This window comes from Trifolium pratense, linkage group LG7 (assembly GCF_020283565.1).
Source record: "Trifolium pratense cultivar HEN17-A07 linkage group LG7, ARS_RC_1.1, whole genome shotgun sequence".
Classification (NCBI taxonomy): Eukaryota; Viridiplantae; Streptophyta; class Magnoliopsida; order Fabales; family Fabaceae; genus Trifolium; species Trifolium pratense.
Genome location: NC_060065.1, coordinates 45,145,984 through 45,164,871, shown reverse-complemented (window position 1 = coordinate 45,164,871; position 18,888 = coordinate 45,145,984). Strand labels below are relative to the sequence as shown.

The 18,888-nt window shown below is 34.1% G+C and overlaps 1 protein-coding gene and 1 pseudogene across 1 annotated transcript; both read left to right on the top strand.

Annotated features, from left to right (window-relative positions):
• The first annotated feature begins 2,735 nt into the window (after positions 1 to 2,735).
• LOC123898460 ((-)-germacrene D synthase-like) lies at positions 2,736 to 6,077 on the top strand. Its single transcript, XM_045949425.1, has 7 exons — positions 2,736 to 2,999; positions 3,595 to 3,871; positions 3,975 to 4,350; positions 4,498 to 4,716; positions 4,817 to 4,958; positions 5,215 to 5,460; positions 5,563 to 6,077. The coding sequence occupies exons 1-7, from the start codon at positions 2,889 to 2,891 to the stop codon at positions 5,866 to 5,868; spliced, it is 1,677 nt and encodes a 558-aa protein (XP_045805381.1). The 5' UTR covers positions 2,736 to 2,888; the 3' UTR covers positions 5,869 to 6,077.
• Positions 6,078 to 7,080: 1,003 nt separating this feature from the next.
• Positions 7,081 to 18,688, top strand: LOC123896501 (annotated as a pseudogene).
• The last annotated feature ends 200 nt before the right edge of the window (positions 18,689 to 18,888 follow it).

The following is an 18,888-nucleotide window of genomic DNA, read 5'->3' as shown; positions in this document are numbered from 1 at the left end:
TCAATTAAAACTTATCTCGTATAAGTTAATTTTTTTGAAATTTTTATTGGTTAGAGCTTGTCTCACGTATGATAATTATTTTAAAATTTTTACGCACCAATTAGAATTTATCACGTATATATAGTGAATTTGAAATTTATATCAGTTAGAACTTATCTCGTATATATAATAGTTATTTTGGGATTTTTATAAGTTAGAAATCGTCTCATGTATGATAATTACACGTTTCTCTTCCAAGTCAATAAGCCGCTCCTTTTCTCTATTTTTTTCAACAACTTTTCTTCTTCATTCAACATTTCATCATCAACTCACATCTTGTTCCATCATTTCTTCAGGGACTAAAAACAAAATTCTAAGAAACTATAGAGATCAAAAACATATTTAATAATAAAATTAAATCATTATTTTTTCACCGTTTTGATTTTAATTGAGCTGTCACCACTATCCCAAATACGTGAATGGGATCCCAATGACCCGAGGAATCCAATTTCCTTAAAAATGGCACATTTAGTTTAACATTTGGTGTCAAACTAGTTGGTGTCATTTGATCCTGGCTGTATATATCGACTCTTCCCTCATAAATATATTGAGTAAATTATACTTGATTTTTGTTTTTCCTTTGACTATGTAACTATATTCATATTATTGCAAGCTATAAGTTAGCAAAAATAAGCTAAAAGTTCACGAGCAAAAAACTTTACCAAACAAGTCTTTTCGTCATGTGAGGTTATAAGCTATAGGCTATAAGCTCAAAGAATTCGAATGTTGAATCCATCAAGGGCATCTCCACTCCACATTTCCGCTATGAACCTTCTAGAACTATAATGTTCCCTCCAATTCATTGTCCCAACTGACAAGAGCAAATAGAAGGCAAAGAATATCTGGTGCAAGATCGTTTTCGAGATTATAATTTATCTTTCTTGTTGAAACATTTCTCAACTATAAATATCTGATAGAGTGTTTGCAATTATCAATTTATCACCTACACTTCCTCGTGATGTGTAGTCCAACTTGCTCACCAACTTTATTAACTTCTTCTATTCACACCGAGAGTGGGTTGTGGGTTTGGCAAGAAATATTTAGAGGAATATTTCTTTTAGTGTAACTGAGTTGTGGGTTTGGTAAGAAAGTACTCCCTCCGTCTCATATTATAAGAAAAAAAAATCATTTTTTCATGTCCCAAATTATAAGAAAAAAAACTATCTTTTATCATTTTCAAGATAATTTTTTACTTAATTTACCCTCTCTCTTCTTTTCCCCATAATCAATAATTAATAAAAATTATTTTTACATCTTCTCATGAAACTTATTTCAACAAACACACAAAAAATCAACCTTGAAATCATCATATTTTACTTTTCTTAATAAGTGTGAAAATATTTTTTTTGCCTATATTATGAGACGGAGGGAGTAGATGTCATAAACACTTTATATTATTTCGTTATTATTAATTTTAGTATACTTCCACGTTATTTTGCTCTTTCATAAATCTGATAATATGGGGAAATTTTACGTAGTTTCCTAACAAGATCCAAAAGGTGGTTTTTGTTGGGTCATGTAGTGTGTGTGTTAGAGCAATGTCGAATTAGAATTTTCAACGGAACTTGTTTGTTTAAAGTTGAACTAAAAAAAAAAAAGTTTGAAGTTAAAACGTTGGGCGGGTGAAAGTTTGGGACATTGTTAATTTTTCTATGATATATTTTTTTAACACAAAAATATATAAGTCCCACCGAGAATTAAACTCGGGTTACTAGATTCAGAATTTTTCTATGATATTTGTAATCTTATATTGTTGAGTATTGTTATTTAGTAAGAAATATTTATTTACATAATAAAGAGAAGAATTTACAAAATTAGGGAATTTGGCCAATAAAAAATTGGCTAACCATACTGGAGAGAGACTGATTATAATTTGAAAGTATTAAATGTTGCCACATAAGATTGTTTTCTTTCTTGCCACATATAATAGTTTTTCCTTTTTATCCAATCATTTGACCATAGTGTTTTTGGGATTTGGATTCTCTACGTTTGATTTTCCTAAATTCACATACATTAAAGTAAAAATTAACTAAGGAAGAGTAAATATTATATATTTAAATGCATTTATGTGTGTTGTAATGACCAAAATACCCATAAATTTTGTTTAAATATAGGAAATGTAGAAAATTATAACTTTAGAGAATCCAAACCAGTCTTTTTGAGAGGTCAAATTAAAAATTTGTAAAACATGATATTTTGTGATGAGTAGTCTAGGGATATACAAGTTGTGCCATTTTTAAGGAAATTGGATTTCCTATGGATGATGGGATGGGATCACATTCACACATTTGGGATATTGGTGGCTGCTCAATTAAGATGAAACGATAAAAAAAATAATGATTTAATTTTATAATTTAAAATATCAAGCTTGAATCAAAATCATTTAATTTATAACTAATGTCAGTTGTATGGAAGACCGATTGAAGGGGATTCAAGTCTTTTTAAAATTTGTAACCATCGGTATACTATAGATAGTCTTTTATCAACATGATTGCTTAAAGAAATAAAATAGACATTGCTTTTGTAGCCAAACATAATGACAAATACATGGTTAAAATTAAAGATAAATTTTCTCATTCTCTCCAAATTTTCCGTTCTTCAATTTACACTTTTTCGGATCATGCCATGCTCAACTCTTGATTATACTATTCAAATGCAAACTCCTTCGTTTTCCACGTTTGAAACATTCTTTTTGAATTGCTACCTACACCTCCAAATACAACAACCTTAAAATACTTCCCACGTGCCATTACTACTCCACTCACAATTTCATCACCAGTCTTGGCACGTGCTAAACACCCTATTTATATCTCATCTCAACGATAAGCCACCCAAAGGAATATCAAACCATGACTCTTGCAGCTCCCAGTCCAACACATGCTGATATTACACGACCTTGTGTGAATTTTCCTCCTAGCATTTGGGGGGATGTTTTCCTTCAATATGATTCAGAATCACTGGTACTTTATTCGTATATGCAAAATATTTTACGTACATTTTTTTTAAGTAGTTTAATGGCTAGAAATGCATCATTGAAGTGAAGAAGTGAGAGATCTCGGATTTAAACCTCAACACTACATATAAAATACAATATCCTTAGCAATTGAGCTATACTTATAGGAACTCATGTGCAGGGGTGGATGCAAGTAATAGGTATTGGGGGCTCAAGCCCCCACAAAAAAATTTAGTTTTCCATTAATATATTAGTAATATATATTTTTTAAGCCCCCATGACTAAGCTATTATCTACTCACTAAAAATTTTCCTTCTTATTTTTCAACTTTTTACTACTTCAACTATTCAATTTCCATACAAATTCTATCAGGTTTGGATCCTCCTATGCTCTTTTGGTGCTACCTTCTCTCATTTTCCTCATCTAAGAATGATGATTCATAGAGAATGAAAAGATTTAGATTTCAATGTTACAATACCAATACCTCAAAAATTTGATACATATGATAAAGCATCAACAAAAACAAGCTTTTATCATTACAGTTATATAGTAATATCTAAATGCTGTATAAATATTTGACTCATTGTGACTACTAATTGCAGGAAATCAATATGAAGAAACAGATACAAATTGAAAAAGAGGAAGTGAGGAAGATTTTTCTATCTTCCAAGAATGACATTGCACAAAAACTAAACTTCATCGACTCATTGCAACGTTTGGGAATATCGTATCATTTTGAACGTGAAATGGATGAAACATTAGAACAAATCCACAATTCTTTCACAAACAATAAGGAAATAACTTCAACAGAAGGTGGCCTTCACTTTCTCGCCTTAGCATTTCGTTTGCTTAGGCAAAAAGGACATCACATTTCATCAGGTATGTAGAAGTAGAACTTTAATCGCCATATTTACTTAATAATCGTGAAAAATCTCATATAAGATATAGCTCATATCGTGTGTTTGAATTTTGATTTTGACAGATATATTTAAAAAGTTCAAGAACAATAAAGGGAACTTCAATGAAAAGGTTTCCAAAGATGTTCAAGGAATGTGGAGCTTGTATGAAGCGACTCATTTAAAGATTCGCGGAGAAGATATATTAGATGAAGCATTTGATTTCGCACACGCTCAACTTAATTCCAAAACTACTAATCAATTGAGTCCTTTTCTTTATGCACAGATAAGTCAATGCTTAAGGACTCCTCTATACAAGGGAGTTCCTAGGTTGGAGACAAGGTGTTACATTTCTTCCTACGAAGAAGATCCTTCCCATAGTAAAGTTCTTCTAAACTTCGCAAAATTAGATTTCAATATTCTACAGAAAATGCACCAAAAAGAACTTGCCGATATCACCAAGTAAGTATTGCGAAATGTACTAATTTTTCGAATAAAAAGGTGAATCATAATCGACCCTTCCCTTATAAATACTGTTCCTAGGAAATTATACTCGAATTTTGTTTCTGTTATATGTCTATATTCATATGAGTTGTATTTATATTATAGGTGGTGGAAAAAATCAGACTTTGCGACAAAGGTCCCTTACGCAAGGGATAGAGTGGTCGAAGCTTACTTTTGGCCTTTAGCCATGTCCTATGAACCTAAATATAGCTTTTCAAGAAAGATGGTGGGGAAATTAGTAACATGTATTTCTCTTCTAGATGATACTTACGATGCCTACGGCACAGTTGAAGAGCTCGAAATCTTCACACAAGCAATCGAAAGGTTGATTTGAATCCAAAAGGATTGACAAACACATTTTAGGTGGCCATAATTCATCTAATCCTGTGTTATGGCCATAATTCTCTTTTTGTTTGAATTTCAGGTGGGATTTTAGTCTCATTCAATCCCTTCCAGAATGCATGAAAGTGGTATTTAAGACAGTTGTGGAACTGTGGGATGAAATTGAGATGATGTTAATAGAGAATGGAAAGTCAAATTTGGTGCTGCAATATATTAAACAAGCTGTATGCTTCCAATTCCTATATACTCCATCAACCCTTATTATAAGAAAAAAATTTACTTTTTAGATTCATAGAATGTTTGATTATCTGGTTCATAATATGGACCAGAATCACCAGATACATCAAACATTATAGGAACTTAAAAAGTAAACTTTATCTTATAATAAGAATCAAAGGGAGTATATATTTCAAAACTGATCAATGCTGATTTTTATCATTGAGTACTTAATTGACCATAAATATTTTGATAAAATTACAGTTTTATAAATTGGCAAGATCTTACTTGGTTGAAACAAAATGGTGCAATGAAGGATTTATACCAACATATGATGAATACAAGGCTAATGGACTTATATCTTCTACAATCCCACTTTCAATAATATCTTTTAATGGACTTGGAGAATTTTCAAACAAAGAGTTGCTTGATTGGATTTTCAGTGATCCGACAATTGTCAATGCTGTATCGGCTATTGGCAGACTTGCGGATGACGTATCCTCACATAAGGTACAAAGTTATTTCTTTGTTATTTTGAAATCTGTGTTTGTTTTAACATATTTTATTAGTTTTATCATGACGCGAACTATCTTCGGCTAAATTTCACTACAGTTTGAGCAGCAAAGAGTGCATGTTGCTTCAGCAGTTGAATGCTGCATGAAGCAATATAACATTTCACAAGAAGAGGCCTATAAACTTATTAACAAGGACATTGAAGATTATTGGATGGATATAAATGAAGAGTGCCTCAAGTTAGACAGAATCCCGAGGACCGTGCTTGATTGTATTCTTAACGTGGCACGAGTAACTGAGTTCACTTACGAAAACTACGAGGATAAATACACAAATGCAGAACTGTTGAAAGATTATGTTGTTGCACTTCTCGTAGATCCAATAAGCATCGAGCAACACGAGTAGGAGAAGGAAAATAAAGCAAAAATATTAATTAAGTAGGCGTAGCTATTTTACAGAATTAATACATCACTGTCTTAACTTAAATGTTATTCATTACATTATAGCATTTATAACTTATAAGAACTTCATGTTACCATAACTTGAAATGTAAGTTACCTTCTCAGTTTGGACTATATGTCAAAATAAAGAATGAAGCTGGTTTGATTTTCTTACGGATACAAGTTGAACTGATTATTATTTGTTTCTATGTTGATGATTTGCTTATAACAATTAAATGACTAATCAGAAATTGAGATAAATCAGTATTGTGAAACAGTGGCTATGGCAGATTGCAGAGCCTAAATTTTTGCCAACAGCTCTGGCCAATTTGTGAAGAATAGTGGCTCCAACTCCAAATGTCATTTTATAGCGGCTTAAAATCGAAGAATTTTTGTCTTCCGCCATCTGCAATAAATAACACTTTCTGCAATGCCATGCCAGCTGACATGCAACAACTCATTGTAAAATTCAACTACAGAAGCAAATTTCACCGATATCTTGGTACGAACCAACGAAGCCGTAATCGAAACAAGAGGATATTGTAGGGAAATAAACGGCAAAAACAGATGAAAATTTAGATAAATAATACTTTATTGATAATAGAATGATAATAGTAATAGTAATAGTAGAGGGTTTCTCTAACTACTCACATAGCAAAGCTACAACATGTATCCTACTAAGACCCTAATAGAAAGTTATTCCATCATAGCCTGTCAAACCTTAAAACATATTAAAAATTGGACCTAATCACAATAATAATAATAATAATAATAATAATTGTTTAATATTAAAATAACTTAAAAATAAACTATTTAGTTAAAATATACAACAATCTCCCACAATTTATTTTAAAGTATAGAAGAATACTAAAAAAAAATATTTCCTAGATTAATATCATTGATGTAATGCATCAAACTGTTGTAGCAAGCTATATGAACCAACCCTAGACTGATAATACTTAACACACAATAATATTGGTGTAGCAAGCTATATGAACCAATGAAACTTAGTGTATGTTAGTGGTCTACCAATCACATTATACCCCACATTTCTTGCTGTTGATGCTGTGATGCGCGAATAGGCCGTGCGCGTGCCTGGATTCTTTCATGAGCGCTTTAGAGATTTCGCCAAGATCTCATACAAGCGGCCCCACTTGACACTCAAATAGGTGATTAACCTGATTGGAGGTGTGTTAATGGTGCGGAATGCGGTGGTCGGAGTGTGTGTGGGATGAAGGCGGCCGAGTGGCAGGATCGGAGGGAAAGTGGCCTCGACGATTTCTGAATGGAGTTTGATTTGTCGTGATAAATTTAAAGTTGGACTTGTTCAAGCTTTTTTCTTTGCTGGATGCATGATTGGTTAGTTAACTTTCTCTTTTTGTTGAAATAAACAATTTTTTTTTCTAAACCTATGAAGTGAAATGTTGCTTATAATTGAGTTGAGGTGGAGTATCATACTACTAATTACTCTCTTCGTATGAAATTATATTATAAGTCGTTTTATCCATTTTACATAAATTATGAAGTGTAATTAATTTTTTATTGGAAAAAAAATAATGAATAATTTTATAAAATTATCTTTATTAATGATATATAAAAGGTAAATTAAAGAATTGAAAGAAGAAAGAGTAATAAATAATTAAAAACATAAATTTTTTTTTTTTTAGTATTATAAAATAACTTATAATTTGAGACAAATTTTTTTTTAAAAATGATTTATAATTTGGGATGGAAACAGTACGTAGTATGCTAATTTAGTAGAGGGTGAGAAGAATCAAAGATATATAAACAGTAGTATATAGTTTGTTCAAAGAGATAAAATATTAAATATATATGACAAAAAATATTAGAGTAATCACAAGGCAATAAATACCGGATAAATTTAGATACGCCCATGTGGCATTTTCTTTTCTTTTTTTTGGTACATTTCTTTTCTTCTTATTTATTGTGATTTTTTTTTGTTTTGTTATTGACGAAGTGACAAACATCATCTAAATCTCACATAACATTGTACATAACTATGAGGTCTTGAGTTCAAATTCAAATGTCCAGCTTAATAACTCGGGTTATGATTAACATGACATATGAATTAACTCTTACACTTATTTGTTAATATAATTTAGATTGAAGATTCATTTTAGTCTGAAAACAAAAATTATATGACTTAATTTAGTCCATGAGAATAATTGGGTTCGATTTTGCATGACTGAGTGACTCCAAATAATTGTGTACAATTTAATGAATTTGGGAGTGAAAATTCAATGAGCGATCGGAAGATTAAGAACAATTGAGAGTGATTGAGAACAATCCTTCAAAAGAACGATAGAGAACAAAACTACCACAACTCCACCATTTTTTGTTGAGAAAAGTGATGAGTGGTTGTCCGTATATATTTCCAGTTCTAGAACATGGCTGTGGGTATAAGTCACTTTTCTTGTAGTGACAATATTTAATTGTATCATATTTTTAGTTTTATAATTTCTCTCTTTTGAGTAAAAAAAAGTAAAATATTTGGAAATACTGTGTTGAGAAATTTTTGACCATTATTATTTTGCTAAACATTTAATAATGTTTTTGTGATAATGGCTTGTGCATAATCAAAATATTATGTTGAAATGGATATTAAGTTTGAGATGTGCTATATAAACATCAAATTTTGGGTGATAATTTGACACATTGTCTCTCTTCATTCATATTATTGAACCCAAAACATACAAAATATATTGAAAAAAAGTAAAAAGTGTATATTTATTAGATAATTGTGTTTGAATAACATTTTTTTATAAGTTTACCAATTCCATGGGGTTCTTAATTTGGTTACAAAAATTCAATTAATTAAAGACCCAACAATGGACAACTTTTGGGCCAGTTCTATGGTGAAAAATTTCATCAAATCTTTCACGATGTACAAGTCATGAATATTATAACGAATATGGATTTTACAAAATTTACCGTTATATTCAAAGTTTATATGATATAGATCATCCATAATTTTTTTTTCTTCGAGAAATTAAAAATCATTTGATATGTTATTGAGATTCATCAATATTAATAGTATTCGATAAAAACCCATATAAAGGACATAATATTTTGTGGCGGCCCAAACCTCCAATAAGCGCTCCAACAATTTCAACATAAAGACAATTCGAATTCAAATTTCAATCTTCACCAAAACTTCATCATAGCATCACAGAAAAATTTCAATTTCGTATCCATCTGCTAGGAATTTTATAGGGGTTAATTTTAAAATATATGGGAGGAAAGAATTTCAAATTCCTAACTTTTAGGTATCATTTGAAATTTCTTAAATTTTTTTTTTGTTACAATGAGTTGGAAGACGAATCCAAGATCTCAAACATACTACTCAAATCCCTCATTACTAGATCAAACCCAGTGACTTGAAATTCCTTAAATTTAGTTTAGACCAAATACTCTACAAATTTTCTTCATTTTAAAAATTCACAAAAAACAAATCTCCAAATTAATTATCCAAGCAAACGAATTTACATAAATTTTTTTTAAATTCTTTCAAAAAATTACTTTATCTCAAAACATTTCACCATTCAAATACACTCTAAAACTGAGTGAAAATACATCAACAAATCCTGATCCTCTTGCTCTATTTCATGAACGACAACGACGACGACGACATGACAGAAACCATATGCATAGACGATATGCTTGAGAAATAATGTGGCGAATTCGGAAAGTGGCAGTTGAAACATTTTATCCTCACATGTCTTGCATGGGCACTTGAAGCTTTTCATACTATTAATGATGTAAAAAGTGATAAGCTTTTCATACTATTCGGAAAGCCGTTTTCCTTGTAAAAAAAAATTGATAAGCTGTTTTTTCCATTTCACACAAATTAAAAAGTGTAATTAATTTGATTTAAGAAAAAGAAATTATTGAATAATTTTACGAAATTATCTTTTATTAATGATATAGAAAAGGTAAATTAAATAATTGAAAGAAGAGGGAGTAATAAATAACTAAAGGTATAAAAAAGATTAATACATTTTTTTTTATTAAAGATTAATACATTTTATTAATATTTTATGTTTTGAGGTAATGTATAAAAAAAAATTGTTTTGAGGTAGTGGCACTTGTTCAAGCTCTTTTCTTCGCTGGGTGCATGATTGGTTAGTTATAACTTTCTCTTCTTCCTCTGGTATTGAATTACACTATAAATACTTTTTTTTTTTTTAAATTAATTGAATAATTATTGTATTTGATCGATATAACAAATATATTAGTTATTCAATAAATCTATGAAGTGAAATATTATTTATAATTGAGTTTAAAGGAAATACCATGATAATAATCATTCCCTCTATCTCAAATGATAAGCCGTTTTCATTTTCAAAAAAAAAAAATGACAAGCTGTTTTATCCATTTCACACAAATTAAAAAGTATAATTAATTTTGTTAAGAAAAACAAATTATTGAATAATTTTACGAAATTATCTTTTATTAATGATATAAAAAAGGTAAATTAAAGAATTGAAAAAAGAGGGAATAATAAATAATTAAAGATATAAAAAAGATTAATAATTTTTTTTTGGATTAAAGATTAATAGGTTTTATATACTATTTTTCAAAATTTTTCATGAGAGAGAGAGGTAGAGAGAGAGAGGCGCTGCTTCTAGGGCTTATCTAGAGTAGCCGTCACGGTCACCGCCTTCACCGGAAGTAAGGCAGAAATGGGGGGTGCTTCGGTAGACGATGGAGGATGGACCGAGATGAGACAACGACGTTGGAAAGGGTTCAGAGAGGACGATGAAGGGAGAGACAGACATAGCAAGACCAGACATTACCATCACTCACGATCGTTCTCAGCTCCTAAACATCAATGCTTTCACGATCGTTTCATTCCCGGCCACTGCGTGCGTTATCGTAGCCCATCTGTGAGACGCCAGTCTCGTTACAGCAGGGAACAACGACCCTTCGTGCGTGATCGTCATCAAGAATTCAACCAAAACGAGCGACTGTTTTTAGGAAATCAATGTTTCAGGCCGCGATCGTCCAACGCTTTAGGACAACGGCAGCAGGAGCGTCGTGATGCTCGACGGAGTCAGGACCTTTGGGAGGAGAGTAGCAGGCTTGCACATCACAGTAAGAATCGTGATTATCCTAGGAGGGAGAAGGATCATCCATGGCGTGGAGGAGGCAAGGAGAATGGCGGTGGTGGGATTTTGCACGAGAAGGACAAAACTGGTGAGGTTAGCAAACAAGGTGATGTCATTCTTGAGAAGGGTGATGTCAGCAAGAATGGTGATGTTATTATTAGGAATGGTGATGTCAGCAAGCATGACGCGAACAGGGTTTTGGGTACGGATCTTAAGCAGTATGTTTCTTTTTACTTTACTAATTTTCCAGCACAAATGTCGAATTTTTATCTTAGAAAGGGCTTTGAGGTTTGTGGTATGCTGGAGGATGTGTATGTTGCAAAAAAAAGAAATAATTATGGTCAACCTTATGGCTTCATCAAATTCTCAAATGTTAGAGATGTTACTAAAATGATGAGAGCCTTAAACAATGTCTGGTTTGGGCATTTTCGTGTGAGAGCTAGTGTGGCTATGTTTGATCGTAATGACCCCGGGGCGGGGAGGAGAATGGAGATAAAAAAGGTTGATCCGGAAAAAGAAAATGTCCCCTTGCTGAATGAAGGATGGGAAACATAATTCCAATCGACATTTTGTGCCCAAGGGTGGTGAGGAAATTATCAAATCATCGGGGAAACAGTTACAACACGATGGTGTCTTTGTTCAAAGAGCGGAGAAGGAAGGAAGTTTTCCTGCGGGTGGGGGACATAGTTGTCAAGCTAGGGGAGCGGAATGCAAAGTTAACTCAAAGGAAAGGCAAAAAGGAGGGGGAATTGACAACTTCTAAAGTGGTTGAGTAGTGTGTTGATACGGTTAAGGACAATACAACCTTAATGCAGAGCTATAGTTCAAAGCCAGCTGACGCGGATTGGGCTTACAATGGGTTAGTGGCTACAGTTTTAAATGGCGAGGCGTTTTCTGTGGTGCAGAATAGAATATTGGACGCCGGTTTTAACGATGTGGTTATCATTCCTATGGGAGCTAACAATGTCTTTGTACGTAGCTCGGAGGGGGTTGATGTAATGTCAACGGTTCATAACGCGAAGGAGTTCTTTCAACTAGTTTTCTCGAACTAGATGCGCTGGGAAAAGGATGTGGAGCCTTATCGGAGAGGTGCGTGGGTTCGATTGTACGGGATTCCACTTAAAGCTTGGAATGAACATTTTTTCAAGCTTTGTGTGTTCGAATGTGGACGTTACCTACGCATGGATGTTTGTTCTGTTGATAAGGATAGACTTGACTTCGTTCAAGTCCTGATTGCCACGACTGACCTAGATATCATCAATAGAGTTGAGTCTGTTCTGGTGGATGGTAATCGGGTAGAGGTTAAGATCGTCGAGGAGTGGGGGTACGCTATGGGAGAGGATATGTGTCTTGTTGAGGAAGAGATGGAATCGGAGGCGGCACAATCCGACTGTGGAGAGGGCCAAATTGATTCGGAAGCGCGTCGCAACGTTGATATGTTGGTCAATCATATTACAGATGGGTTGAGGGATGAGGGGTTTGACGATATTCAAGGTATGGAAGATGAAGAGCATTTAGATAAGCCGGCTGGTGTTCCCTCTTTGGAGGGTGAGACTGACGTGGAGGTGGAGCGGGGACCCGAGACCTCCTCTAACTTGAGACCGGGTCCTCGTGGAGTGTCTGGAGTTCAGGTAGCTCAGACAGATTTACCTCCCATTAAGATGGATGCCCAGGTTTGTCGTGCTATTCGGCCGTTTCGAAGTAAACGTACGAATTTTTGTCCTCCGGAGGTGCAACGCTCGGGTATATCTGGTGCCGCCACCTTTGAGATAGACAGGCGGTGGTAACTGAGGTTTTGGTCGGTAGTAAAGATAGTATGTTGTTCAGTAGTATATCATCTGGTAAACTACTGTGATCCTGTCTTCCCCCATTTCTTCTTCTTCTACTTCTGCTTTTCCTCCTTTCATCTTTCAACTCTTATTCTTCGCTTTTTATTTGTCACCACCAAATTCCAATTCGAGTGGGTATCTTTTCTTCCATATTTGAGTTATTTCTTCTAATTTGACACGAAAACACATTATTATATACATTTATTTTCATTTAATATTGTTATAAATTTAAATGTATTTCATGTATACTCTTATTTAATTACTCTCAATTCAATTAACTTATTTATTTTTAATATGTTTTCTCATAATAAATAAAAGATAAAAGTGAAAATAAATTTTTGGGGTTTAGGGTTTGGGGTTTGGGATTTGGGGTTTAGGGTTTAGGTTTTAGGGTTTGGGGTTTAGGGTTTGGGTTTAACGTTTGGGATTTGGGGTGTAGGGTTTGGGGTTTAGGGTTTTACGGTTTACGGTTTAGGGTTAGGGTTTGGGGTTTAGGCTTTAGGGTTTGGGGTTTAAGGGGGGTTTAGGGTTTGGGGTTTAGGGTTTGGGGTTTGGGTTTAAGGTTTAGGGTTTGGGGTTTGGGGTTTAGGGTTTGGGGTTTAGGGTTTTACGGTTTAGGGTTAAGGTTTGGGGTTTAGGGTTTGGGGTTTAGGGTTTGGAGTTTAGGTTATGGGGTTTAGGGTTTGGGGTTTAGGGTTTGGGGTTTGGTTTTAGGGTTTGGGGTTTGGGGTTTAGGGTTTGGGGTTTAGGGTTTGGGGTTTAAGGTTTAGGGTTTAGGGTTAAACCCTACACCCCAAACCCTAAACCCTAACCCTAAACCCCAAACCCTAAACCTTAAACCCAAACCCCAAACCCTAAACCCCAAACCCTAAACCCTAAACCCCAAACCCTAACCCTAAACCTTAAAGCCTAAACCGTAAAACCCTAAACCCCAAACCCCAAATCCTAAACCCTAAACCTTAAACCCAAACCCCAAACCCTAAACCCCTAACCCTAAACCCCAAACCCTAAAGCCAAACCCTAAACCCGCCCTAAACCCCAAACCTTAAACCCTAACCCCACACCCTAAACCCCAAACCCCAAATCCTAAACCCGAAACCCCAAACCTTAAACCCCAAACCCTAAACCCCAAACCCCAAAACCTAAAGCCTAAACCCCAAACCCCAAACCCCAAATCCCAAACCCTAAACCCTAAACCCTAACCCAAACCCCAAACCCTAAACAAGAATCCACCTGCTACACCTCTTGTTTACAAACCACTTATCTCATTCCTTCGAAGACTAATTAAATAAAAAACGGAAGGTCAATTTAAAAAATTTGTGGAAATTCTGAAGCAACTTAACATAACCATTAATCAAACATTTTTTTCTTGATTTCCATTGTTTTCCTTCAAAAAACGAGAAACAAATATATATATATATATTTTAATATGAAAGTAACTCCTACCCCTTCGGATACTGAGGTTTCTACACTTGAAAACAAAAACTGGGACGTATAAAATCCATTGATTTATCAAATCTTTTTTTATCAATAAAACAATATCGTCGTCATTTTAATTCGTATGGTAAGATTCTCTTTTTTTTAGTTTTGAATATTTTGATTCTTTAATTTCTATTATTTATTAGATTTTATTTATATAATAGATGTAAAGCGAGGGAAACTTACACTAGAAGTAGGTGAAGAGAAAATCGAATTTATCCTTTCTAAGTTCATGCAAACTCCTGCTGTCGAAGACACTTGTTATGCCATAGACATGAGTGTGTTAAAGAAATAGAGAAAGAATTACCTCAAGAGGTGAAGATCCTAAAACATCCTATAGATATATACGATAGTTTAAGATAAGATCCACTGCTAGCGCCTAATCTCACGCCTGAACCTAAACAACCCTCACTAGAGCTCAAACCGCTACCCAAGAACCTTAGGTATGAATATTTAGACGAAGATATGAGTCGTCCAATCATAGTAAATGTTGACCTGAATACCATAGAAACAGAAAAATTATTAGATGTTTTAAGAAAATATCCTGCTGTCTTAGGGTACAACATCTCAAACTTAAAAGGAATAAGCCCCTTTGTGTGCATGCACCGAATCTTATTAGAGGATGATGCAAAGGCTTCGAGAGAACACCAAAGGATAATAAACCCTATCTTAGGTGAAGTAGTTAGAAAAGAAGTGTTGAAACTCTTAGACGCATGTATCATATATCAATTATCTGATAGCAAATGGGTCAGCCCTATTCTTGTAGTACCTAAGAAAGGAGGACTTACAGTAGTTAAGAACGAGAAAGGAGAATCCGTACCTAAACGATGAACGCCTAATTTATTTTTCAGTTTCATTAGAAGTTTTTAGCAACGCTAAATCTAACACTTGAAGTCCGTTTGATCTGTAAAATATAAATACTGGACAGAACAGTACAAGACATCATAAGATAGAATAGCACAGGACAAACATTTAAGGTATTGAACAAACTTTGTGTTGCACGATGTTTGGTGGACAAAAGGTTGTTTTGGTATTTTAGACAACTTTTGTGCTGAGGACAAAAAGTTGTCCCATGGTTCTGTGGAGGATAAAAATTAATTTTTGTCCTGTCCCTTGGCTGCCAGTTTGTCCAGTACCAGGAACAATTTAAAATCAAACACAGTACAACAGAAGTAGTCCTATCCAGTCCCTTATTTTTTGGCAGATCAAACGCACTCTCGATCTTTTTTATTGTATGAAATTCGATGGAGGTCTTAACATATTTGGAGTGGAACCCACATGAATTACACTCAATAATTAAGAGGAAAAAAATGTTAATTAGCAAATGTTGCTAACACTTCTATAATTGTTAGTAGTTGAGGTAGTAGTGATAGTTTAGAAAATAGATATATAGTGTAGAATGCTTAGTTGATAGTTGAGTAGTAGTAGCAAGTAGTGTGAGTATCACTTAGAGCAAGAATATATTGTATTGCTCTCCACTTGGATACATTACAAATGAGCCATAGTTACATATTTATAGGTGTGGATGACATATTCTAGTTCCTTTATCCTAGATCATTCATGATATGTCCTAGTACTTACTTATTCTACTAACTACTAAAGTAATCTAGAAAGTTCTACAAGTTTACAACATCACTTAATAACTATTAATTATTCTACAACTTATTGATGAATTCTAGTAAATTCTAGAAATGTGCATCATATTCTAACAATAATGTACATTACAAGCTTTTTCAATATTTGCTAAACAATCATGACATAAAACAACCCTGATTTTGATGTTGTAATTTCAGGAGCAGGAGTTTTTGGTCATCTTTCAAACTCATTTTTAGGAAGAAAAGGTTCTCTCACGGTAGTTTGTGCCTTGAACACCATATTTGGTTGCTTAACAGCATTCTCTCCAAACTATTGGACCTACGTCCTCCTTCGCCTCCTCACTGGTTTCAGCAGCGGCGGTGTTGGCCTATGCGCCTTTGTCCTTGCAACATAACCTGTTGGCCCATCAAAACGAGGAGCGACAAGAATGTCCACTTTCTACTTCTTCTCTGGCGGTATTGCAATTCTTTCAGGTATCGCCTTCTTCCAAACATGGCGCACACTCTACATTGTAACCTCCATCCCCTCCCTTATGTACATAATGCTTGTCCTTCCCTTCATCTCTGAATCCCCAAGATGGTACCTTGTTCGAGGAAGAATACACGAAGCAACAAAAATCATGTCGGCCATTGCTTCTTCCAATGGAAAACACCTTCCAGATGGATTTTTCCTTGCATTAGATGAAGAAGTATCAAAATAAAAAATAGCAACAAATGATGACAATTACAACCTAATTAATTGCATAGAAAACAAGGATACACAAATTGGATCAATTGTCGATGTGATTCGCTACCCAATCACACGTATTAGGTTATTTCTAGAAGTAGCTATTAACTTCTTAACCTCAATGGTGTATTATGGTCTTAGCTTAAACGTTGCCAACCTCAAAACCAACCTCTACATGAATGTGCTTCTAAATGCAGTTGTAGAAATGCCTGCATTCACTATAACCGCAATGTTATTGGATAAATGATAAGTGCCCAATTTTAGTTAAAATGTATCATGAATTATGGGCACTTACCAATACATTTATGAAGAAATCTTGATTAAAACCCCTTTTGGTGTAAATATAACATTAAATCAAAGAGGAATTGATCCCAAGGCATTTTTGTTAGGAATGGCTAGAAAAGCAGATTTTGAAGCCTTCGCTCAGCGAAGCCATAGCGAGCTGCAGCGAACAAAACCAGTGGGTTAAGGGTCCATGGCGAGCTTCAGCGAGATTCAGCGAGCAGGACAACAAAATAAACATTCGCTCAGCGAAAGATAGCGAGAGATGGCGAGCACAACCCGGGAGGAATGGTCTGATAGCGAGACATAGCGAGCTTCGGCGAACAAAGTGATGAGTCAAGCTTTTTGCTACGTGTCAAGAAACCCCTTGCTTAAGTAACTAGTTCGCTCAGCGAACGTCATTTCGCTTAGCGAACTCCACTGTCCTGAAAATCTATAAATAGAGCTCAGAAGCCATTCTCTGAGATATATAGTTTTGTAATAGTTCAGAAACAGAAGTAACATTAGTTTTTAGAGTTCTTGAAGGTGGATTCATCATTGTACTTGAGAAATCAAGAGATGTTCTTCATCCCTTTTCATCATTGTTCTTGTAAGTTTACTTTTATCATGTCTAGCTAAATTCCTTTGTTGTTGGGATTAGATGTAGTTATTTTGTGAACATGTAGTCAATTCAATCTTAATATATATGTTTTCTTTATCAATCATTATAAGTGTTATCTTGTTTTAATCGTCTATTTCTAAAAGATTTGAACGACATAGACATATATTGTTTGAATCAAGAGTAAAAGATAATCACTTATTAAACTTCAATGTTTAGACATAGATGTCGAGTTTAATAATCACGTCAAATATCAGATCTTAATGCTATAATGTCGATTAATGATTCGAGACATCGAACGTTGATAGATATAATAGATTTCACGGCGTAATCCGGACACGGATACGTTCGATGTGTGATATGTGATAATAATGATTGGTAAATGAAATATATATAGTGAGGTTGATTGATACATGCTAACGAGATAATGAATCTAGTTCCGACAACTTTTTGTTATCCGAAAGTTTAAAAATCCTTTTAACCAATCGCACTTTTATGTTTTCAAAACAAATCTTACAAAAACCCGCACTTAAAATCATGGAAATTGCAAATCAACGTTTGATATCACACTAGTCCCTGTGGATACGATATAACGAAAATACTTGCTTTTGTACTTTCATCAATAAATTTGGGAGGAAACCATTGACAATAGGGACAATGTGGTTTAGTGGATTATTTTGTTTGATGGGAAGTTTGATGAGTAATATTGGGGTGTGGAAAGTAATTAAAATGGTGTGTGGTGTTCTAGGGATATTTGGAATGTCTGAAACTTTTAACTTGTTGTAAATATACACGGCAGAGTTATTTCCTACGGTGGTGAGGAATGCGGCATTAGGGTGTAAGATTCAGGCGACACTATTTGGAGGGATATTGGCCCCTTTTGTAGTCGTTTTGGGTGGTTGGTTACCATTTGGAGCATTTGCCGCATGCGGAATTATAGGTGTGATGTTTCCATTTTTTCTGCCGGAGACACTAAATATGCCTCTTTATGATACCTTTAATGGATTGGAGGCTGGACTTGCACGATGTTATTGCTAGTTTGTCGTTTTATTGTTACGGTTATTTTATATTATTATATTGTTTCTTGCGGTGATTGAAATGATGTAATGAATTAATGAAGAATGGTGGAAAATCTTACTATGTTAAATATTAAATTACAAATTATTTGATTTTAGTTTATTGACGGGCGCTACACCCACCAAAAGTAATATAACCGAACTAAGATTCTATTGTTGTGGTGGTGTTGGGGGGGAGGGGGGGTGCCGTTAGTTTAAAGATGAAATAGACTAGATATAAATAATTGAGAACAATCAACGTTTTTTTTACTAAAAAATAATCAATGCTTA